The 24,377-nt window shown below is 47.5% G+C and overlaps 1 protein-coding gene across 4 annotated transcripts in view; it reads left to right on the plus strand.

The window, feature by feature from the left end:
• The window catches only part of SPATA6L (spermatogenesis associated 6 like), a 690,230-nt gene that overhangs the window by 591,021 nt on the left and 74,832 nt on the right, over positions 1-24,377 (plus strand). For all 4 annotated transcript variants that reach the window (XM_078677396.1, XM_078677397.1, XM_078677398.1 and 1 more), the window contains one exon: positions 2,068-2,252. In XM_078677396.1, coding sequence (XP_078533522.1) covers positions 2,068-2,252 — 185 coding nt within the window. The remainder of the gene's footprint in view (positions 1-2,067; positions 2,253-24,377) is intronic.

A 24,377-nucleotide genomic window follows, 5' to 3' on the forward strand; every position in this document is an offset into this window, starting at 1 on the left:
TAACAAGGGAGCCCCTCAGGACCGAGCTTCCGTCCCCACTGCCACTACTCCTGCTATTTCAACTAACTCCTCGCAGACGTCTCTTCCCCTCACAAAAGGAAAATGTATGACATGGTTACATGTAGTGGACGCTTTTCGCTGTCCTTTTGTTGAGTGTTTTGTTTTTGCCGATTAATTTTCAGTTCTGTTCCCCTACATGCTGCCAGCAATGGTGTACTTTGGCATGCCGTGAGCCGCTTTCTGTTACTTGTTCTCTGTAGCCTCTACATAATGCCGTCTTCAAGCTTTCCATGTTTTTTGTGTTCATTGCTGTCGCGGTTGAAATGCGTGTTTATTACTGCTTCTTTTATGTGAATTTTATATTTTTAATAACAATATGACTAATATTGGTGTACCTTATGCATCTGCTGTCCTTTCTTTGGTTGCTTGTTTTACGTACTGTATAGTGCCCACACCCAGGGACGTAGCTTCCAGTGGTGCAGCAGGTGCAGTGGCAGGGGCCCACTGAACCCTGATTACTGCTGTATTTCACAGTCTAAACGATGAGGGAGCCACGTCCTTCCTGGCTCAAGGCCTCATGACACACTGGCTACCCCTTGGTTTCGTGTGTTCAGCAGGTGCCAGACAAAGGGTCCAGAGAGTCCCATCTCTCCCTGTCCATGGGCAGGAGAGACCCTCTCTGCCCCCAACCCTGCAAAACCTCTTTTCCTCCTAGGTTGGGCCACGTCAACAGTTTCAGCAGAGTGGCCAAGGCACGGTGCATGGGCGTGTGCCTCGCGCGGACTGTCAGGAGCCCATACCACTAGATGAAGCATTCTGAGGGACGCACGCCATGGCACTGCCCCTTGCAGCTCTACAGAGGGAGTGCACCCCTGAGGTGGGGCTGTCATCAGTTTCTTCTTACCCTGTTTCTCCATCCGCCGCTGGGTGGCGCTCTTTCCTTCTCACCGTAACCTGTGCTCAATAATGGCAATTATTGTACTCTCTTGCAGGCAATCTCCCCACTCATACCATGTCTCTTTCCACCCCACAGACTTTCTCTTTCTCTCTTGATACCCTATCAACCATGAAGTCTCTCCCTCTCACGTCATTCTTACTATGTCTATCTGCTAAAACAGAGCCTCAGTCTCTCCTCCTCCCCAAACTCCATTCTAAACAACCTCACTGGGCCCACATTCACCACATGCCCCTGCCTGCCCCCGCCTCCTCCTGTCCCTCCATCATGTTTCTACTCCTCATTCTGTTCGTCGTGTATTGCAGGCTGTCATTCTGTCCTCCCTTCCCTTTCACGCTCCAAATCTTCCCTCCTCACTCTGCCCCTTTATAACTTTAGGTTTAAATTGCATCTATATAGCGCACAGTACCACGGACGAGACATTGAAGGCCTTCATCATCTTTTCCCCTATCCCTTTACTAGGTACATTCCTTCTGTCCGTCTTTCACGACCCTTCCATTCTGCCTTCTCAAGTCCTGTTCGTCCATTCTTTCCTAGCTCTTTGCTTCTCCTTACCCTAAGATCCCTTAATTCACCACTAGACTTCCCCACCCCGTCCCTTCTTTCATCTTACACTTTCATTCTCCACCCCCCCCCCCATCTCACACTCTCCCAACTGCTCATCACAGGTTGGCTGCCTTTTCGTCATTCTGTCCATCCTTTCGCCAAAGGCTCTTTGTGTCTCAAGCGGGGTGCTGTGATATATTTGTATTGCAATAGGTCTCCCATTACTGAAAGCTATTGGCGTTCTAAATAATAATGCAACGTCAATAGCTCTAACTTTCAGTAATGCCAGACCTATTGAATAGCAAATGCTTGTTTTAGGTTGCTGTTCCTCTCTAGGCATAGGTACAGTGGTTCTGTGCACCCTCTATTTTACTGATTTACCCTTGAAACACTTGCATGATCGTGGGTATGGTTCTCTGCGGGAAGTCAACATAATCACAGAAATCTATACTTCACTAATAGAACAATCACCCCTTTCTGTCACTTGCTCTACAACCCATGGTATCTTTCCGCTATTGCAAACATTGCTGTGTCTAACTTCTTGAACATTTTTCCCTGATTCGCAGGTTCTAGGAGACTCAAGAGAATTGAGTACATCAGAATATGGATCTTCATATCTTGATTCGTATGAATTTATGAATTTCCCGGGCAATACTAGCACTGGAGGAGCACCTGAGTGCCATCGCACGTCTTCACCCTCCGACTTGAAGCTAAGAAGTCCAATTCTGAGCCATTCTGCTCTGTCCACAAGGTTAGCAGTGTATCTGAAGTATGTTGATAAGCTGAATTCGGCCAGGAGTGTGTTGGGTCGTTGATCATATTTTTAGGCCATAGCAGCTGGTCGTGTTGATTGGCTGGCGTTGCTTCTTTCCCTCTGTAATCTGTTTTAACTTCTTTGTGTGAGGGCTTTGCAGCTGGTCAGCATCGCACAGTCGCAGAGGAAGTACACAATTCTCAAGAAAGATGAGGACACGCTAAAACAAGAGTGGGTAACAGAAACCAACATCCAACGGCATATAAATGATCACTCCATATCACTACTAAATATTACACAAAGCAGTAGTTTTTTATTTACTGTCCCGATTAATTGAAGTGGGGTGATTAGATGCTTTGCTCCTTCTTAGCATAATTACTCATCTTTTAAACTTGCGTACACATAATCGATATGATATAACATTTCAATTATAGAACAGTTTTGGAATACATCTTTATAGGATTTGTATATCGAAATCACCCTATGTTTTCAAGGCCCAGAATGGAGAAGTGTGCTTTAGTCACCAAATGCATTGTAATTATTATATTTTATTAGTAGTCTGTAACTCGCTTCTTCAGTTTGAAATAGCCGCAGCTAAATGTTTCTTTTCAATGAGGGTGTTAAACTTTCTTGGCCAGTTACTGGTATTCCTTGAACAAATGACCTCCAGCTCTCACTTTTAATAGCACATTCTTCCGAACCTTCTTTCAAGCTTCAGCCCTCCGAGCTCCAGTATTGATGCCACAACTTCCAGATCTATAACTACAGTCCTACCAACTTGTAGTATAGGGTGAAGCCTTGCACCCTACAATGCAGGAACGCCAATTTGATAGCTCCAGTACTGAGGTTCCAGCTACAGACTGTAGCTGCAAATGCCGGTTTCGACCGTGCATGGGTGCATTATTCCAGAATGTGCCTAGAGCTTGCAGGCATAATCCTGCAAGAGGTTTGAGAATTCTTTTTACCCCACTCACACTCCTGTTTGTGTAAGTGAAAAAATAACAGAGGAAGAGGAAACCTTCTTGCTAACGTTTTTGTTCTTTTTCTCTCTCCACTGGCAAACTTTTTTGTGGGGAGGCTTCCTCCTCTATACTCAGTTCCCCACTAGTTGTGGGAGTGGCCCCTTCATCTTTCCACCCTTGAAAGAACTGCAGTTCTGTTGTTGACAGAAGCAAATCTCCAATACCAATTCTAAGGGAATTGATTGTAAAATATTTTGAGAAAATAATTTGCGAATAACCAGACATATGTGTATATGTGGTTGTTCTGAAACTTCTAGGACATTTCTGCTTTGTAAAGTCCACTCTTCACTCCCAGGAGATTTACTCACACACACCGGCGTAGCTATGGGGGGGGCGAGGGGGCGGACCGCCCCAGGCGGCACTATTTGGGAGGCGGCGGCCGCGCGGCACTGGTGGCCCGTTGCGGCGGCCTTGGTAGTTTATTTGAGGACACTCACTGTCTGACACTTTAAAGTAGTGTCAGTCAGTGTCCCCAGTCCCCAGGCAGATTGTGAAGGCCGCCGCAACAGGCCACCAGTCAGTCAGACTACGGCCCGGGCCTGACCTCACCGGATCGAGAGAGTGAGTGGCACCTGCCAGGCGGGGCCTGCGACGTTGTGCAGATTCCCATGCCACAGGGCTCGTTCCAAAGCAGCCACATCATAGTTAATTTGCGATGCTCGTGCGGGGGTTTGGAGAGGAGGGTGGGAAGTGGAGGCACAACTCTTGCAGCGTGTTGCTTGTAAGTTTCATACAACTAGCCATGTTATATGCTCTGGTGTCCAACTAGGGGTGGAATGATAAAGGCATTATACAACCCACCTTGGAATACGCTCTCAGGATCAGCATGACGCAAGCCACAGAAATGAGCATTATGCAAACAGACACGGTATACGCTTAGGTGTCCAACTAGGCATGGAACGGTAAAGACATTACACAACCCACCTTGGAATACGCTCTTAGGATCAGCACGACGCAAGCCACAGAAATGAGCATTTTGCAGACCACCGTAGTATATGTATTGACAAGCCCAACTAAGAGTGTCGCGGAAAAGTTCGGAGAGGAGGGTGGGAAGTGGAGGCACGACTCTTGCAGCGCCAGCCCCTCTGACACATGAGGAAGGCCGGGTGTGTTGCTCGTGGTGCGTGTGTGTTTGGTGTCAGATTTCTAGACAAGAGGCTCTGTGTTCCTGCTCTGCTGCCCTGAAGGGGGGCCTGCCACCCCACCCATTCCCTATTGTGCCACTGACACCTTTTGGCGGTGGCAACCGCCACCTGTGACACAGTGCGCCGGGGATCACACCTGGGCATTTGGTGTCGAATTGGCCCTCTGCTGGAGTGGGACCCAAACGCTGGTGCCAGTCTGTCGGATCACGTGGGCAAACTGTCTCCAACAATGTTGCACTGTTCGGACTCAGGCTGAGGTAGGCACCACCGTTGTGTGTTTTTTTTCCAATTTCCTGCCGGTGGGCCTGGCCCCCAGGAGCTGCGGCGCAGAGTTGACATGCACACACTGTCGGCTTGGCTTTCTTCGAGGTGCAGGGCCTCCTTTTCCCAGAGTTTGCAGTTGGTTCGGGTTCTACCTAGGGTAGGAAACATTTTTATTTTGATAAATGGTTGTGTTTGAGTGTGTGTTCAGGGGCCCGGCGGTGCGTGCTGCTGTCTGACGCCGCTGTTTTGCATTCACCCGTGGCTTTTTCGGGTTGCGGGCAGGCTTTGCAACCATAGACTTAAAAAAGAATAGGGAGGTCTCCCTTGGAATCCAATAGGGGACAAGGAGAAATGAGCATCAAAAATATGTGTGAGTTCCTAGCTTGCCATATGATCGGCGGAACGGCCAATCGTATTTTGTTTCCGGAAAACAAGGAGTAACAAGTGGAGCAGGGAGGCCGCCTTGATGCTTTAAGAGCACAATAAAACTCGGCTTCATACATATTGGAGGGAAATCAAGCCAAATTATAAAAGGCAAAGGATAAACGGCACAAGCATTGATGCACCCAACTATACGCTGCAACGATTGGCCGACATTCCCAAAACAGAGGGTTAATTCTTAACCATTTACTCAAAATCGGTGGCTCCCTTGACTCTAAATGAGCACTACTAATTGAGAAGTCTTGGATACTATTAAGGAAGCTATATAGTATCCTAAGCTCTATATTAAAAGAAAAGTTTGGATTTACCATTGACCAATGTGGAGGTAACTCGGTACCTTCCACTCAACACTAATTTGATAAGAACCTTGCCCTGATGAAGGTCCTATCGATATACCGAAACGCTGCGTCGACAACTTTTGCAACAAATATGTTTTTAAATGTTTTTCAAATGTAATGATATGATTTTGTGTTTTTAAATGTTTTTCAAATGTAATAACATGATTTTGTGCTTGTGGTACTAAAAAGCTTTTAAAGACAAATTGTTTGGTGATTATATCACCTTTTAAATAAATTGCATAACTTTTCCATAAATTTTTCTTCGATTATTGTTTTTTATTTAGTTAATTGCTTAGTGGTGACTCATTATTCATGTGGTTATGGTCTGTATCTAAAGGCAATTAGTATTCTCCTTTCAAGAGCTCAAGCTCGGTTCCGCCGATCATATGGCAAGCTCGGGACTCACACATATTTTTCTTTGCAACCATAGAGCCTTTGCATGGGACCCAGAATTCGTTGGTAGGGTTGGGAGCACTGCGAATACATTTGGAATGGTGGAATTGCTAGCGCAGTGTACCAGCATGAAGTCCAGTGCATGTGTTTGTCTGTATGTACTTTCTCTCTTTGGTGAACTTCTAGTTTGAGTTTGGCAATTTCAGCAGAGACTCAGTGAATTATTTTTTGACTAGACGTGCACGGGCCATGAGCTGAACATTGTGGGCATTGCCCTGCTGCTGCAGAGGCGTGGACATGGCCGCTGGTTGTGCAGTGGGGTGTCGGAGAGCATTCCATGGAGTGTAGAGCCCTGCGAGTGCTGGTGATTTCTACGTTTTTGCTTCAAATTCTGTGCCACACGCGGATGACGTTGAAGTACTCTACAGTTTATTTTTTGCAGGGGAATCTGAGAAGTGATTCCAAATGGTGAACAGGCATATTTGCTAAGAGGTGTTCGGGATAATGTCGCAGCATTTTGCAATTTGTAGATGCATATTTTGAGAGGTGCATCCAAGTCATATGGATCCATGTTGGCAAAGACGTGTTGTCTTATAGTGAGCGTTGGGTTGTCATTTTGTTCTTCGTGCTACAATATTTGATTTGGGAATGACACTGCATGTGTGGCAGTGCAGGTGCTGTGGAGAGCTGCAGTTGGGTGTCACAGACGTAGGTGTTAGTATTGGGTGTTGTGATGCATGAATATGGAGTTTTGTTGGATAGGTGAGAAATCCATGTTCTGGGTGCTGTTGTTGGGATGGAGCAAGGGCCTACTTTGGAGTTTGGCTGATGGGATACTCAGACACAAATGTATTGCAGGTGCATTGTAGCCTGTGGCCTTTGTGTACAGAGCACAGGATATGTGCCGCTGCGTGTATTCCATTCGCCAGTCTCTAGATAGGGCCATACGGTTTTTGTGTGTTGAGTTTCGGAGCTAAAGGCATCGGTGCTTCTTTGTTTCTGGGGTTTCTGTTTTGCCCAGTGATGTGTGGTTGCTGATGCTGGGTGGGTTGGTGAGGGGCTTTGAGGGTTGTGCACACCGTCCTGGGTATACAGTGTTTCTCTACTGGGAGCGAGCTCAGACATTCTCAAACTGATGAGCTGTTGTCTGCCCTTTCCATGTTTGCAGTAAGTCTTGCTGCTGAGATTGATGGTAATGTTGGGGAAGCCAGGCTCGATGGCCCAGTGAGTGGGGCGGTTTCACATGCCTGCCTGGTGACATCTAGACACTGGACTAAGGTATGCAGATCTTGTTTTTAACATTGGGCACCACAGCATGCACAAATCTTGCACTGAAACAAGATCTGCAATTCTCTAGTTAGGGCATGAGATAGGGGTTGCCTTGAAGCTGGTATTGGTGTTTGAGTTGGGGTGACAGTTGGTATTGGTGTTGGAAAGAGTTGGGTTGCAACTAGGATGAGAGTGAAGGTTGGATGAGTGGGATAGGGGTGGAGCGAGGACTGAATTGTTAGCATTGCTTGGATTGACAATAGGTTTAATGATGGATGTGTGATTATGCTTAGATTGCAAGTTAGTTTTGGGGTTTGGATGAACACAGGTGTTTCAGTTGGGTCTTGCCGCAGGTTTGTGGTTGAGGTTTGTGTTCTAGGTTTAGAGTTGCAGTTAAGGTGGTTGAGCTGACGAGCTTGTAGAGATGCGCCTGTGAGAGGTGCTGAGACCTGAAGGAATTGTGGTGGATTGCTCGGCAACCCCGGATTGTATTTAATTTTACATCGCGGTTTTGGGGGCAACCTCGTTCCAGCTCAGGATGCTGGGAATGGGTGTGAGCAGGGGCAGCGCGGTGGCTGGCAGGGCACGGCGCGCTTTCTCTGCACCGCTGCAGTGCGTCATGGGACACCCCTCACCCTGGGCAGCAATCTGGGGGATAGCCCCGGGCACCGCAAGCTCTAGCTACGCCTCTGCTCACACAGAAATCCCTGTGTAAGTAACTTCTTTTGCAAGTACAAAACTCACTTCTTTGAATTATAAAAACATATTTTACGGTCACAAAAAGGCTGTTTGTTTAGGCTGGAAGTATTCCAGGTCAAATGACTCTGGGTGATAAGAGGTGGCTCGAGGAACATGTGTGTGTGTATATTGTGGTGAGAAGGGCCCCTTTGTTAAAATCTGTCCTACATTTCTGTCGGCAAAGAATATTTCTCAGCACAAATTAATTCAGAGCAGTGGCAAGAAAAGGTTTTAATTTCAGCTTGAGGTGGCGGTTCCTTACTGCAGATAAAGTACTGTAAATTTAGGAGCTGCAGAAAATTTCACAATTTAAACAGGAGCCTAGAAATGTCCTCAAGAACCCATTCCTCTTCCAGTATACTGTTATTAATATGGCTCCTGGTTATCAAAGTTTCAACTCAAATACAAAAAAAAACGTTGCCATGTTTGAAGCTCGGCAGATGTAAAACTACTATACCCTTACATCCTGTCTCGTTTCCATTGTTTAGGTGTTAAGGACCCTTCCACCTAGTGGCGGTACCAGAATGCCTTTAGAGCAGAGGTCTTCAAACTTTTTTGCCCTAGCCCCCCCTAAGCACAATGTTTTGAAGTTGGGCCCCCCTCCAAAACTATATGGCAAGGATTTGGGGAGGTATGATCAATAATAATAATAATAATAATGGAAATTTATAAAGCGCATGGTTACGCACAAATGGCGTGTCCCCGCGCTGTGGAGAGTGAAATCAGCAGAATCGAACCGCAAGGCCAGCCCGGCTTACTGCGTGTAGAGGTGGGTTTTTAATTTCTTCCTGAAGCCAGGTTCAGATGGCTCCAGGCGAAGGTACAATGGCAGGGCATTCCAGCTTTTCGCGGCCAGGTATCTAAAAGACCTGCCCCCCATGCGTGCCTTTTTTATCCTGGGGACTATTAGTAGCCCCGCACAGGAGGACCGCAGAGCGCGCGCCGGCGCGTACCGGGTGATCAAGCCCTGAAGCGGAGCTGGTGCCTTACCACCCAAGATCCGGTGGCATGTGCAAAGGGCCTTTAACTCGACCCTGCTCCTTACTGGCAGCCAATGAAGGGCCTGAAGAGCTGCCTTGGACGCTGATCTCTTAGGGAATTTCAGAATCAGGCGAGCCGCTGCATTCTGCAGCACCTGGAGGCGGTTGATGGCCTTACTGGTGGCTCCCAGATAGAGCAGATTGCCATAATCAAGGCGTGATGTGACAAGGGCATGCACCAGCGTCCTGCGGGCTGACGTGGGGAGGAGATCTAATACCTTCCGCAGGCTTTTTAGGACGCTGAAGCAGACCCCCACCACACGCCTATCTGAGGTCCAAAAGACAGATCCGCGTCAATCCACACTCCCAGGTTTCTGGCTTCTTGGCAGGGTGTAGGGACATCCCCTAAACACGATGGCCACCATGCCGATGACCAAACAGACGGGCTCCCCACCACCACGAGCACCTCAGTCTTGCTGCCATTTAACTTAAGACAGTTGGTGGACATCCAGGTAGCCAGTTCCTGCATGCAGGCCCTGAATCTGTCCACCGCAAGACTGGGCGCGCGTGAAAGGGAGATGACCAACTGCGTGTCATCGGCATAGGACACTATGTGCAGGCCGTGGCTTTCAGCGATGGGCGCCACCGGGGAGACGTAGAGATTAAATAGAGTTGGGCTCAGGGACGAGCCCTGAGGCACGCCCTGGCCCAAGCCAATCTCCCTAGAGTAGCAGTCTCCCTGGCAAACCTGAAAGCCTCTCCCTGTCAGGAAGGACTGGATCCATTCAAGTGCAGCTCCTGATATCCCTCCGTCATTCAGACACTGTAGCAAGGTGGTATGAGCGACAGTGTCGAATGCCGCACTTAGATCCAGTAGGATGAGAGCCATAGTCTGGCCCTCATCCACCCCCTGACGTAAGGTCTCCACTGCCATCAGAAGCGCTGATTTCAGTCGAGTGGCGGGGACGGAAACCAAACTGGGTCTTGTGCAAGAGGGCAGCCTCTTCCACGAAACCCATCAGTTGAGTATTTACCGTTTTCTCCACCACTTTAGCCATATAGGGTAAGAGGGAGATTGGCCGGAGGTTCTCCAATTTTTCGAAGCTGATGTTAGGCTTCTTTTGGAGAGGTAGCACCACCGCCTGCTTCCAATCTCTGGGCACAGTCTTGGTCCTGAAGGAGACATCCAATAGATGTCTAATGTATGGTTCCAGCACTGTCAAGCTGTCGGCTATCCGTTTAGGCGTGGTGGGGTCCCGAGGGGAGCCTGATTTAACTGACCCACAGATCTTCAAAAGATCCTCCGGGGATGGGGTGACGAAGTTAGTCAGCATGTGTCGGTCCCCCCATTCCCTCGGGGATTCCACAAACTCGGACCCTGCGGTAGGATGGCTAGGGAAGGCCGAGTATATTTTAGCTACTTTTTCGGCAAAGAAGTCCGCAATCCTATTACAGGATTCCACTGAGAAATCAGCGGGTACAGTGGGGGGCATCCCACCCGAAAGAGTTTTATATACTAAAAACAGTTCTTTCGTAGAATTCCCAGCCTCCATAATCCTAGTGGCATAGTGTGCCGCTTTGGTTTTCCTAATTAGCCCATGATAGGCGCGCCTCTCAGTTAGATAGATCTCCTTGGCATCCGTGGAAAAAGCCCCCCGCCACTGCCTTTCAGCCCGCTTCAGTGCTGCTTTAGCGACACGAAACTTGTCACTATACCACGGGGCTGTTTTTTGAGTGCGGACACCCAATTTTGCAAGGGAGAGTGGGGCCGTGCAGTCAAGTGCCTCGGTGATGCGTTTACAGAGGTTGGTATTAGCTGTATCCATGTCATCCCCCCCAGTACTCCCCCCTCTAATAAGTGCCGCACTGAACTTAGCCTGGGAGAAGGTGGCCCATCTCCGCCTAGGGTGGTACAGTGGCGCTGGCTCCGGTAATCTAACCCCCGGGATGCTTATGGTAAACGGTACCAGGTGATGGTCCGACCAGGGAATAGGAATGGGAGTCAGGGCGTCTACTTCCCCCCAGTTGACAAATATGGGGTCCAGCAAGTGGCCCAACTGGTGCGTGGGGCCACTTACTATCTGATTCAACTGGAGGGCCCCCAACACCTCGCAGAAGTCCACGGCTACTTTGTCCGTGGAGTCATCCAGGTGCATGTTGAGGTCCCCCAGTACCAGGAATTTGTCCCTGCGCAGCGCAGCCTCAATAATGCCTTCTACCAGGCTATCCCCAAACCTGGCCATAGGGCCAGGGGGTCTGTAGATCAGAAGACCCTTCATCGTGTATGGGGGCGGGGATCATGTTATCACTTCTGGATTGCTTTTCTGTAGCTCGTAATCCACACTGAATGTGGGATTTATAAAAATGCAACAGCATCAAACAAGAATATAATTGATCCAAAACACTACTGCTCATAATTGGGGTGCTGTGGGCCTCAATGCACTCCATCTGCTGCATTAATGATGACTGTAGCCCTTAGAAGCGGTCTATCTCCTCTTCTTTCACTCCTTCCCCACAATGTCTGACCATCACTACAATCGCGCAACAAGCCCAGTCTCTTTCTGAAAGAAAATGAGCTACTGCATGCTGCCCACCTTTTTTGTGCCAAGGGCACCATCTGTCCTAATGCTAGCAAGGAAAATGAACCCCCATGCACCCTTTTTATTGTAAAACATTCAAACTTGTGATGTAGTGGACCCCTGGGCAAACGTGTCACTGCACCTATTTCACTAATGATAGGTACAGACGTTTGTTAACAACATAGCCTTATCTCACACCACCCCTCTCAATCCTATCTCTCATCCTCTCTCTCCCTCTCATCTCCCTGCATCCCTCATCTCTCTGACATCCAAATCAAGGCGTCTCCTCACCACTAACTTTTCCTCTCCCTTAGGTCATTGCACCAAGGTTTCAAAGAAGCACTAGCACAGCTGCAATTGCTGCACCAATAATACCTACAGCTTCAGACTGTCCACTCTTCCCACTCAACTGGGCCATTACTTTAATTTATTTTATTTTACTTCCAGGCCAGATGCCCAAACAGGCTTTCTGCCACTTTGTGTAAAAAATAGCAACAAAAAAGCATATTTACCCCTCCCTCCTCCCCTGTTGCTTAGGTCCTGTTCTGTGTGCAACAATAGTGACTTGAGTCCTGATGCCAGTAAGCAAAATGCACCCTGTGTTCTGAGACCGAGAGCCAGAGCCCTCAGAACAATAGCACAAGCAGCCCTTAACCTGTTTTGGCCCACTTGCCCAGGTCAGTCGGGTGAGTGAGGCCTATGATGGAGTGAGCACAGGACCCAGATCTAGGCTCTTACAGCGTGGAGCTGAAGAAAGCACAAAAGGAATGGGTGAAAAACTTGAATTTCTCTCTAATTCTGGTAACTGCTTCAGGCTGCATTCCAGTCTATATTTATTTTTGCTCGCCATGCCATCTCTGACAGGCACCAGCCATGCTTCAATTTTTGCATCTCTGTGAATAACATGCTCTAATTTTAACTCAATGATATCCCCTTTATCAGCCTGTGAAAGGTGAAAGGTTGGACAACCCTGCTTGAATCCCTAATCTCTTCAGGTTGTTCGTAGATATCTGTAGATAGCACAACAATGGCATATATACCTACCTACATACACCCAGCTGTATATAATGAGCAGTAAGCAGGTTAATATATGGAAGGATCATTTTGTTATTTGATGTCAAAACATAATCTTTCGTTTGTGCATTTTACTTCTAATAGTGCTACCCGATATCACTGGCTTAACAGCGCCAATAAATCAATAAAACTCTATTCTTTCAAATTTCAATCTTTATTTCGGCCGATATGACCATCAAAGATATACAAAAGACATATATGAAACAATATAAAAACCATCAAAATAGGGCAGCAGCACATAATATACAATGTACAATCATTCCACCCTGCAAGAAAAAACCATACATTTAAAATTTTTAGTGTTAAAATTAAGTGGAAAACTGGGACTTTAAAATACGGGTGTGAGTATGCCAAACATTTGTAAGAAATTTAGCCAATGCGAACACCGTTGGTCCCGCGACATCGGTTTTTAAAATTCTGTACATCGGGAGATACTCCCTACAACCCAAGTTTCTGATGAGTGGTAGGAGCCAATGTTTCCTGGCGGTCTTGTATGTTGGACAAAACAAGACCACATGTAAATCAGTTTCCTCATCACAAGTGCAAGCCGGGCAATGCTTGGTAGAGGGCGGTGTAGACCAGGAACTAGTGTAAGACCGCAGAGGCAGTGTGCCATATCTCCATTGGAGAAATAGCTTCCTGGTCAGCACGGGAGTCATGCCATCCAGAACCCTCTCCAGCCTGTATGAGTCCTTGCTTTGCGTGAATACAGATGTTAATGACCCTTCACCCTGGGAATCTAAGGCCATAGCTAGTTTCTGCTCGTGATACGCGTTGACCAAGGCTCTTCGTGGGATCCTTAATGAAGCATTAGCTGGATCAGACCATAGGTCGGGGAGTCCCAGTCTCGCACAGGCCTTTTTTATGTATTTTATCCAGGGGATCTGTAAAGCTTTGGGGTGGGTTAAGAACTCCCTCAGTTCCGCCCTGTAGGTACAAAGTTCTTCCCTACTCCATAGCCTTCTCCAGAAGGCTATGGGTCCGAGACCCAGTTCATCCGCTATTGGTCTAAGTCCCAGGTCCATCCTCAGGGGGAGGAGTGGTGTACTAGACGGGAGTGCAACTATCTGTCTAATAAAGTTGTTCTCAGTTATAGACAGACTCTGGGAAGATGTATGGACCCACAATTCCGCCCCATACATGACAGCGCCCCTGGCCTGTGCCTTATAGATCTGGATGACCGGCCCCAGTGGTCGATATGTGGAGCTTTTCATCATCCGGGCGATGCCGCCAGTGGTCTGCACTAATTTAAGGTTAGCCCTAGTCTGGTGTGTTCCCCACGACATGGTTTCATTCAACGTTACACCTAGATATTCAAAGGTGGAGACTCTCTCTAAACGTGCTGATCCCAGTAAGGGGTTCGGGCGTGATCTTTGGGTTGGGTTCAAGACCATAAACTTAGTTTTTGAGGCATTGATCTCCAATCCCCTTTCCATGCAAAAAGCCACAAAAGAATCAAGGATCCTTTGTATCCCCATAGGGGTTTTGGACAGCAGCAGGGTGTCATCTGCAAACATGATTGCAGGCACCCTGCCGCCGTTCAGCTTTGGAGCATCAGTGTGTTCAATGCCATTGAGATGGGCGATTACCCCGTTGACAAAGAGGCAAAACAGGGTCGGTGCCAGTACGCAACCCTGCCTAACCCCCCTGTCAACGGGGAATCTGTCCGTCAATTCCCCAAGCTTCCCGCACCTGACCCTGGCGTAGTTGTTAAAATGCAGTCTCTGTAGAATTATCAGCATGTCCGGAGGCACCCCCATCTCGGCCAGGACACTCCAAAGTTTCCCTCTGGGCACCAGGTCGAAGGCGGCCCTCAGATCCACAAATATAGTGTATAGGCTGCCGCCTTCGAATACCGCTGTCCTCCAATAGATAATATTTAAACGAAAGACCTGGTCCACTGTTGAAACTCCCTTCCTGAAGCCCGCCTGATATGGGCTGAGGGCACCCGTCTCCTCCGCCCAGTCCTGGAGGCGATTCAACAGTATCCTACCAAACAGCTTCTGGGACACATCAATTAAGCTGATTGGTCTGTAATTGGCTGGGAGCAGGGGCGAGCCCTTCTTGAATATGGGGACCACCTCTGCCCCCAGCCAAGTGCTCGGAACTTCCATACCATGCAGGACTGCATTAAACACAGTAGCCAGGTAGGGGGCCCATACATCGGGCTCCTGCTTAAACAGGTCCTCAGGGAGACCGTCCAATCCTGGCGCCTTTCCAGAGGTCAATCCTGCAATTGCTGCCTTAACCTCTCCCACTGTTATCAATTCCCCTTCATACTTTGCCAATCCATTACCGATGGCAATCGCAGTTTCTCCCAGCTCAGAACTATAGAGAGACTGGAAGTGTTCCTTCCACACCTCTGCTGCAATGTTTGGCTCTATTGCCGAGTGGAGGCTCCCAGACCCGCCATTAACTACTCGCCAAAACATTCGGTAGTCTCTTGTTTCGAGAGAGCTAGTAAGCTCCTCCCATTGGTTCTCCTCCCATTCAGTTTTAGCGTGGGCAACTAATCTTTTGTATATCCGTCTACTTTCACGTAGCTTCTCTCCGCCTGTTCCCTCCTTGATGCTTCTGAGGAGTTCTCCCTTTGCCTTCCTGCAGGCTGCATTATACCATGGGGCTTTATGGTGCTGCCCCCTGCTCGTATTCATTACCTTACCAAAAAGCTCTGAGGCCGCTCCTTTTATAAGGTCCTCATGTGCCTGAAATAATGTATTATGGGAATCTTTGTTGCCCACACCATTAGCTAGATCTCCCACTTTTTCCAAAATTGGAATTAGTCCTGCGTAGAGCCTCGGGAGTTTCGCTTGGCTCGCTACTAATTTTTCCCACCTGATTCTTCTCCTGTTGTTGCCCAGTAAAAGTTCGGGCTTGTTATCCTCCTTGTTTAAAATAGAGGGTTCTGAACCAGGGTGGATGAGATCTAGTTCTAGGGCATTGTGGTCACTATCTAGTCTTTCAGTAACCCTGAAGTCCAAGATAGATGACCAATTCTCCATCTGTACAAGGGCGTAGTCCAGGCGGGACTCTCTTCCCACTTTATTGTAGGTGGGTCTGCTTGGTATATCAGACTTAACACGCCCATTGCAAGCTCTGATTCCATACTTTAGGGTTAGGGCTGTGACCTGCAGTGCTACAGGTGTCCATGCCTTCGGGGTAGGCGCTACTACAGGAGGTACTGCCCACCTGGACTCTTCTTCCGAGGGAAAACCCTCTAGAAGGCCAGCCAGTGGCTCAAAATGAGAATTTAAATCGCCTCCCACTACATAGGGTATGTCCCTTGGGATTTCAGATAGATAAGCTGAAAGCTCATCAATAGTGGGGGATTCTCGAGAAACTCCCACTGGTCTAGAGTAGATATTTATCAAGGCAAGTTTCGCTAGATTCGGCCAGGCCAGTAAAACCACTAAAATATCGTCCGATGGGACCGGTAGCCGTGAAGCCTGGCACCCTAGGTGGGATGCCACCCAAGTTGTAAGTCGGCCTGAAGGGCGGCCCTTGCCCTCCCACCTAGCCGGGATAGAAAATGACAGATAGCCCTGTTGGCTATATTCTTCCCTTGCCCAGGTCTCCTGGAACATACAGACATCCCCAGTCTTAATATAAGTTACCCAGTCATATGAGTCCAGCTTATTGGCTAGGCCGGCCACGTTCCACCAAATTAGTCTCAGGTGCGCCGGGACAGCTACAGGGGGGATTATAAGAATAGAAATGGGAGGGGAACCGGTGCCCGATATTACACCAGATGTTACATCAGGACCAATGTCAGTAGTAGGTTTATTTGGATCAGGTGATTCACTAAAACCGTTGCCTGGAGTCACAGGGATTAGGTCAGGATTTGGGGACAGTCAATCGACCCCATCGAGTCCATTCAGGCAATTAAATCGGTTATAGTCAATAAAGGGTGTATCTGGAGGTCGATAGACAGGTCGTACATCATACCCCCTGTGTCTGGATCTCCGTTCAACCTTTGTCCAGTTACCTTGTGACCATTCATGCTGCATACGAATGGGGGGAAGAAAAAAGAGACTGGTAAAGTCTGTATGGTAGAATCTGGTGATCTATTTGACCCAGCACATATATGTAATACTGTCCCAGGGTCTCGGAAAGTCACCATAATACAGTCCCCCACTATTGATTTTCTTGTTCTCCCCACCCAAGGTACCCTTCTCACCATAATGATTTTGTTGTTAAAGTGGGCGGGGGCAGGTCTGTTCCAGTTCAGCCATTTGATAGTTTTCCTCTTGAGTGAGTGGAAGTTCTCACTTTCACCCATTTCAAGAGGAGGAGCACCCGCCAAAACCACCGTAAGTCGGGTCTCCGAGGTCTGGGAACAGGCCTGTCAGGGAATAAGGGAGTAATACTGGCATTAGATAGATCCCCAGAAGTTATACCGGGAGCTGTGCCACGGGAAGCTAGGCCTGCTGGTTGTAAAGGTAGGGGTATAAAATTGGTGGATGGTGTTGGGACTAGGTTGGCCATGAGTGGCTGCAAAAGGTGAGTAGCAGCAACACCAGAGGGAGGTCCCACGTTTTTAGAGGGATTTTGAGTGTTAAGGGAAGTTTTAATTGGCGGATTAGACTCAGGGTTTCTATTCTCCTTGCTGGCCAAGGTTTTCAGGCTGGTTATAACTGCCTCCAAGCTCGTGAGTCTGATCTCCACTTTCTTCAAACTCTCGCTAATGGGCAGCAGGAGTGATCTAAGTAGGAATTCTAAGTTCCCCAGAGAAGTAGCAGGAGGTAGTGTATCTGATAGATTGTTCCCCTGATCACTAGTGGAAGCAGTGTTATTAGTATTAGTGCCCCTGACATTCGATGTAAGCCTATCAGAGGTAGAAACGGACTTCTGTGCTTTTCCAAAGTCAGAATGGGGGATCTTAGACTTTCCCAACCCGCCCCTCAGCTTCCTTCTACGCTTATTCGGTGGTGGGCCGTGCACCTCTGCCACAACAATTTGCTTTGGATTGTTTTTCCTAGATTTAGCTACGGGGGGTGTTTGTATAACTAGGTCGACAGCCATACTGCTAGTGCTAGTTGGTGGGATAGCGTCCAAGGTCTGTTCGATAGATAGGCAGCAATTAGAGGTACTGTCCCGCAATAGAAGGGGGACATCTTCTAGGGATGATAGGTCCTGACTACCGTTAAAGGAACCTCCCTCTTGGGAAATAAGATAGGGGTTTATATCACTAAGGGGCCTATTTTTCATATGCTCAATAGAGAGGCGGCGCTCCAACCTACGCTTCTCCATAGAGGTTTCGTTGCCCCCTTCTCCCTTAGCCGTTTTAAAATAATTGTCCAAAGTCCCGTTGTTACCTCCTCCCGCCTTCGCTGGAGTTTCCACTGGAGCTGGAGCTGGCATGTCCAGAGTCTATGTCAAGGTCCAGATGGTTTTAAGAAAGTACAGGCGATAGAGAGTAGGCCCAGCCCGGCCTCCCTCGGCCCCTGACGGCCACAGACGGTCCCACCCTTGTCCCGGGCTTCTCCCGGCGCGCTCCCGCGCTGCGGGTACACGACGAATTTTTATAACACGGGGCGTAATTGGCGGTTAGGCGTGGCCGGCAGGGAGAGCAGCCCAGCTGGTGGTGATTGGGCGCGCAGGGACTCCTGGTCCACGGAGTCCCTGCCTGATGCTCGCAGCCCTGCCGGTCGGAAAACACCAGCCCCTTGAAGAACAGCGGCTCCCTCTCTGACAGCCGCGCTGCGGGACCCGCGAAGCGGGTCCGGCGAGTTGCAGGCGCTGCCTCTGATGAATACTGGGAAGGGGCTCCCGCTGCTGATGTCCGTCAGTTAAAAGCGATTACAGGCGTTTGGTAAAAGGTCCCACCAGGTAGCAGGCAGATCGCTCCTTTATCCGTGGGCGGGTGGGCGTGGCCGGCAGGGAGAGCAGCCCAGCTGGTGGTGATTGGGCGCAAGTTGCAGGCGCTGCCTCTGATGAATACTGGGAAGGGGCTCCCGCTGCTGATGTCCGTCAGTTAAAAGCGATTACAGGCGTTTGGTAAAAGGTCCCCAAACTCTATTCAGATGTATGTTATAATTCAACACACTGGTCTAAATGTTTGAACTTTTCTGTACAAAGCAAAATTCTTTCGGCATAGCACAGCCTTTTAACCACCATATGATGGGTATTTATTGTGGCTTACATGTTGAAGTGGAAGTGTTGCTGGATACTCCTGCTATCTACTTGTTGATGAGTGTGGGTTTTCATAATGGCATTTTTGACCCCTGCCGATTTCCACCAATCCACATTAAATATTTATTTATTTTTATAGTTTTTTATAGCGCGAACATAACCCTTGCGTATATCAACGCGCTTTACAAATTTACATAATGCGTTACAATAATAACAATAATATCATATTTGAAGAAGAAAAATACAGGATAAAGGCAGCACCCAGAAAAGGGAGGGTAACGACATAAAATAATCTATTATGACAATTTAATTCAACAGAAAGTTCGAGTTCAATCAGCCTTTTAAAGTCTGAGGGCCTGTATAATATTTGAAAAGGTCGAGTCTGCCACAGCACTGTATTGCCATCACCACGTTCACTCTCACAGAGAAAGCTTTAACACAAGCATTTTTCTGTTTGTTTGAGGAGGGCTGGAATCACGAAGTGACTTAAACGCATACAAAATGTTTAAATTCAAACTAAACTTTTCCAAATTAGCACAACAAAATGGGATTGTGGGGCCGGGTAAGAGTCTGGGGTGAAAGTGTGGTGCTCCTGTTCAGCTCTTTATAGCAGCCAAGTCGATATATGTGCGCTAACTTACAAAAGGAGGTCGCAGGTGGGTGATGCAGCCCACTCAGCACAATGGTAGGTGCGCGCCTGTCTTGGATGCCGAATTCACACTCACTGACCCTGCTCATATCACTCGGAATTACAGTCCAGACGCGTTTTTATGGGCTTTAACTGCTGCATTTAAATAACGACAACCTAGAAACGCTCCTTTTGCGCTTCCAAGCTGTCTTCATTTACATGTAATTGAAGACCCATTGGCGCCCCCCTGGGAACGCTTCCACGCCCCCTCAGGGGGGCACGCCCCACAGTTTGAAGACCTCAGCTTTAGAGCTATGCAAACACGGAGCTTTGTGCATCAGTGCAGTTTATGCATGCATATATCATAGCTCTAATTACTTCATCCCAGAACATATGCGAAGCTTCTTCTGCTTACATTGGGAGGGAGGGCAAGGGGGGGGGGGGGGGTAAAAGCAGACCAAAAAGGCTTGAATGTGGAAAAGGCCGCTTTATTAGGAACAGGTGCACATCACAAATTAATAAACCTTGGCAAAGCCTTCCAAAACTAAACCTCACTAAATAATAAACCTAAACCCGCCCCCCTCCTCACCCCCTCCCCTAAAATCTTATGGCCCCTACCCCAACCATACAATACAACATTTCAAACATTACAACAACATTATAAAACATTACATCATCATATAAACATCACGTCATCATTATAAAACATGACGTCATCATTATAAAACATACGTCATCATTATAAAACATTACGTCATCAACAACCCCAATAACATTATGAATACCAAGCCCTCCATAACCAATCACCTGCCTGACCCTTCACCCCTGTCAAAACCCCCCCCAAAACGTCTAAACGGTCAACCAATGACCAACTCATCCTTTCCCTGACGATAAAACAAGCCTGACCATTAATCACCAAAATCTGACACAAACAGCCCTGAAGCAACTAGACCCCGCACAGCACCTGTTCCAAGCGACTAGTACAAAAGAAAATTCCCTGCACACCTGCTCCAAAGAAAAAAGCCATCCAGAGAAAAAGAAAAGGGGGGGAAATAGAAAAAAGGGGGGAAATTGACAAAATAAAAAGAAACGGGAAAAAGAAAATCTGCACTAAGGGAAAAAAATTTGGGAGGGTGGGAGGGAAAACACTTTTACTATCTAACCTCCCAGCCACCAGGTCACCAAACCTAAAATGGTGGCTGGGAGGAGGAGTCAGGGACCTATATAGCCGGTGCTACCATAAACTACCAAAAGGAGCCCAAAACATTCTGGAATGTTCTGCAGCTTCACCCCATGACCCCCCCCCCGCAGCCCTCCCAAATTGCCCGGGGGGGGTGACCTCCCTACGGTCGGCTGCCCCCCCCCCTAAGCCCCCCTTGTCCACTCATTGAGTGGGTCGGGACCTGCTTCTGTGACATAGAGCAACTTCCTTATGCAGTGCCTATCTCCTGTTATTCAGTATTTTGAGTCTGTTTTTGCTGATTGGACACTTTGTCATGTCAGTCCACATTTCCCAGTTGGATCAGCTTACCTGCCTAACCACTGGTCGCAAACTCTGCTTTCAGCTTGTACACTTACCATAGTCCAATGGAAGACCACAAAAAACAGGGAGAATAGAATCATTCGGGATAAACACATCCTGTTCTGGAGATGGTGTTACACCTTTGAGTCAAGCCTAATCCCACCTCTGGGCTTGGAGGCTCCAAGCTCTTGAAGTTGCAAACGCGCTCAGATGTTGAGCCACTCTCTCCTTAAGGGCATGTAGCAGTGAAAGGTTGAGTTTATCTCATTCCTGGGGTTTAGATTTGGGGCACTGACGGTCTGTTCCAGTGATTACAGACTTTCACTGGAGGGTTGAGCCCGGCTCTTCTTTTGGGCTGCTTCTGACATTGTCCTTGTGTCCTTACTGGGCCTCCACTCTGGGGTTGAGCTTTGCTCACTGACTGTGCAGGTGGCTGTTGAGAAGGGAGTGCCACCTAATTACCAAGCAGCAAGCCGTGGCTCAGGAAGAAGGGCAGGCATCTGATCACTCTTCTTGCACTTGGGCACCCAAAGTCCTCTGAGTTGCACAAAAAACAAAAAAAGAAGCAAATACACAGAAAGCATTGGTTTATAGGTAGCTACCCTGGAAACCTTCCTGCACCAGTCCTACTAAAGGATCACTTTAACATCATAGTACATAGAAAAGGGGTCCCAGTACAAGTTCCTTAAAGGAAAAAAGGGGGATTTGAGGAAAATACAAAGAACCGAATGCATAGATCCACTGTTGTTTAACCACAATGAATCAGAAGGAAATGATTCAATTAAACAATCCAAAATACATTATTTGTTCAAAAAACGACAAAAAGAAGTGCCCCAGGGTGGGAGGGGTGGATAGAGGGGGGTAGGATAAGTGCAAATTTGAGTGTAAGGGTTCAGGGAGTTCAGGGAAAGTGATGGTCAAGATGACCCAAGCTTAAAAATATATACAAATGCGTTGGCTAGCACATAGAGCCACGATCAAAACATCCAATGTTTGAACAATTTCTTGAGTGCCATGTTCATACAACCATCGTGAACATATCAAAACTGAGGTTAGTGCTGGCAAATGTTGTCAATAGTTGTCGACGTTACGACCCCAAACATATTCTAGGTAACAATGTGACCTTAGCAGGGGGTCTTCCTCAGAACAGGGGGATGCAGGAGTGAGAGGGGCCTAAGACTAAATAACATGGAGCCAGTGGTTGCCAAAGGCTAAAAAAACTCAATAGGAAAAGAGCAAAATGAATTAAGTAAATACCATTACAATCCGTTATAAGGCGATCATTACATGGTGGTTTGGGCACAAAGGCTCTAAACCCGAGTAGAGGCAGCCAACCGGGTTCCCTGTGCATAGTGAGGGAGAGAAGAAAAAGACAAAAACCGGGCTGAGAACCTCGGTATGATCGGTACAAAATCGTGCAAAACACGAGGTCATTGTGAGCAGGAACCAGTGTGTACTTACTGGTCTCTAGATTACCTTTAACCATGAATGAATTAAAGTTGTTTCAGGGAAACCGCCCAGTTCGGTCTATACAAACATGGAGTCTATAAAAACACAAAATAGGACCAACACTGATTACAAATGGGGGTAAATCGAAAACCGAAAATGGTGTTCAAATCGCATTAAACTGTTGCGAGAGTGGCAGAGCCAAGTTCTCACCCTGGCTCAAAGTGTCCGCATGAACCAGTATCTGGTAGGCATCAGAAAGGAAATGCGGACTGGCTTGATCACCATTATAGACCCCAAATGCCGGCTCAGCGCGTGCACGCAACGCCACGCCGTATGCGTGAAACCGCGTAGGGGACCATCAAGGGTAGAAAGCTGCACGTCGATCATGCTGGTGATCGAGACGGAGTCACAGCCAGGTAGGGGATGTATGAGTACAGAGTACGGGGTTGTCACTTAATGGTGTGCATAAATGTTGGCAAAGGGAAGTCACATAAACAATGCATAAAACATTACTCAAAACAGACTTCTCTACATAAATAACGGAATATAAGGCATTCTAAAGGGACCCAAGGGAAAGGGATACCTAGTCAGTCTAATTAAAACTGTTCACCCAACTGTGCACTTCTCTCGCAGGAGGGTGGAGACAGTTTGGGTGTACAGATTGGTAGTAAAAGAACGTTATGTCAAAGAAGAACTTAAATTGAGAAAACACAGGCCTGGTCATTTACAGAAGCGTACCTCTCTACACAGGCAGGTATGACGTCATTGCGAGTTGTTGAAGCCGGAACATTTTTTAATGTTTACAAGATAAAACTGCCTTAGTCAATCCCAATCAATTCTGGAGCTTTATTCCTGGGTTCCCCAGATGGGATTAAAGAATGGTCTGTGAGCTTTTTTCACCCTACCATCACTGACATTTCTGTTGTCAACAGGTTGTGGCCAACCTTTATACACCTCTCAAGGTTGCTGGCATTTGTCAGGACTATAAGATCCCTCTACCAAACCCCTGTCTTAATCAGTAAGTCCCAGGTCGAGTGTCTGGAGCGGGAAATGTGACTGTGTCGGCCTCTTACTGAATGTATGACTACAGGGCGACACTCCCGCTCCCACCCCAGGTTAGGAGTTGCTAACCAGACAAATAGAGAAACACTCCTTTGTCAATTGCTCATACTAAAAGTAAGATATTTTACATGTTGTATTATTAACACTCTTCTTTTTGATAAAATGCACAACTGACTGACTAAGACAATGGTTATATAGAGGGATCTTATAGTCCTTCAGTCCTGTTCTTTAATCCTGTGTGTACTATTTTTCATCTTGAAAATCAAGCTCTGAGTTGGACAGTCATTTATTAATTAATGTGTATGTTGCTGAGTGCTAAGCTCGAGCCCTCCACACTGGCTTCCTCAGAAGCCTTTGACACCTTGCCAATGCTACCACTGAGAGTTAAGTGATGAAGAGGTTGTATTGGCCCATATTGCAAAGTCATTCAGGCTGGAACCCTGTGTTATCAAAGGCGAACAAGCTCAATCCCCATAGTTGAGGACCAGTAGCCCATTCTTACCCCATGGCACATTCAAATTGGGTCTGCCATCTTGAGGCACATTAGAAGAAAATTACTTGGTCCAGAGGTTACTCTCAGTGGCAGGCCAATGACATCTCCAAGATGGCTAGCTGTGGTCTCCATCTCTGACACAAATTTGACAACTGACTCTCCTTCCGCCTTGACTATGTTCATAAAGAGTGCAGGTTCTTGGTCAATCTGGGCAAAGAAGCTATTAAGCAGAAACTGTTGATGGCAAGGATCCTTGTTGACATGGCTGTCAGAAACATGAACACCTCTCTGCCCATGGTGCAATTTTTATGTTGCAAATCCTTGGACTTGCAGCTGGAGGTCAGGAAAATGTAATTAAAACCCTCTTTGACAGGATGAACCTCTCTGAGCCTATAATGGATGAGGTCCTGTAGAATCGGCATAATCATGGACAAATCCATTTCATACAAATAATACCTGCCACAGCTCACTTATTCCCGCAAACAAAGGCATAGATGCATCAAGCATCCATTCTGCGAATCCTAAATAGCGAAAAATAACGAATCGCTATTTAGAAATCGCAGAATGGGATGCATCATCCAAATCGCAAAATA

This window comes from Lissotriton helveticus, chromosome 2_1 (assembly GCF_964261635.1).
Source record: "Lissotriton helveticus chromosome 2_1, aLisHel1.1, whole genome shotgun sequence".
Classification (NCBI taxonomy): Eukaryota; Metazoa; Chordata; class Amphibia; order Caudata; family Salamandridae; genus Lissotriton; species Lissotriton helveticus.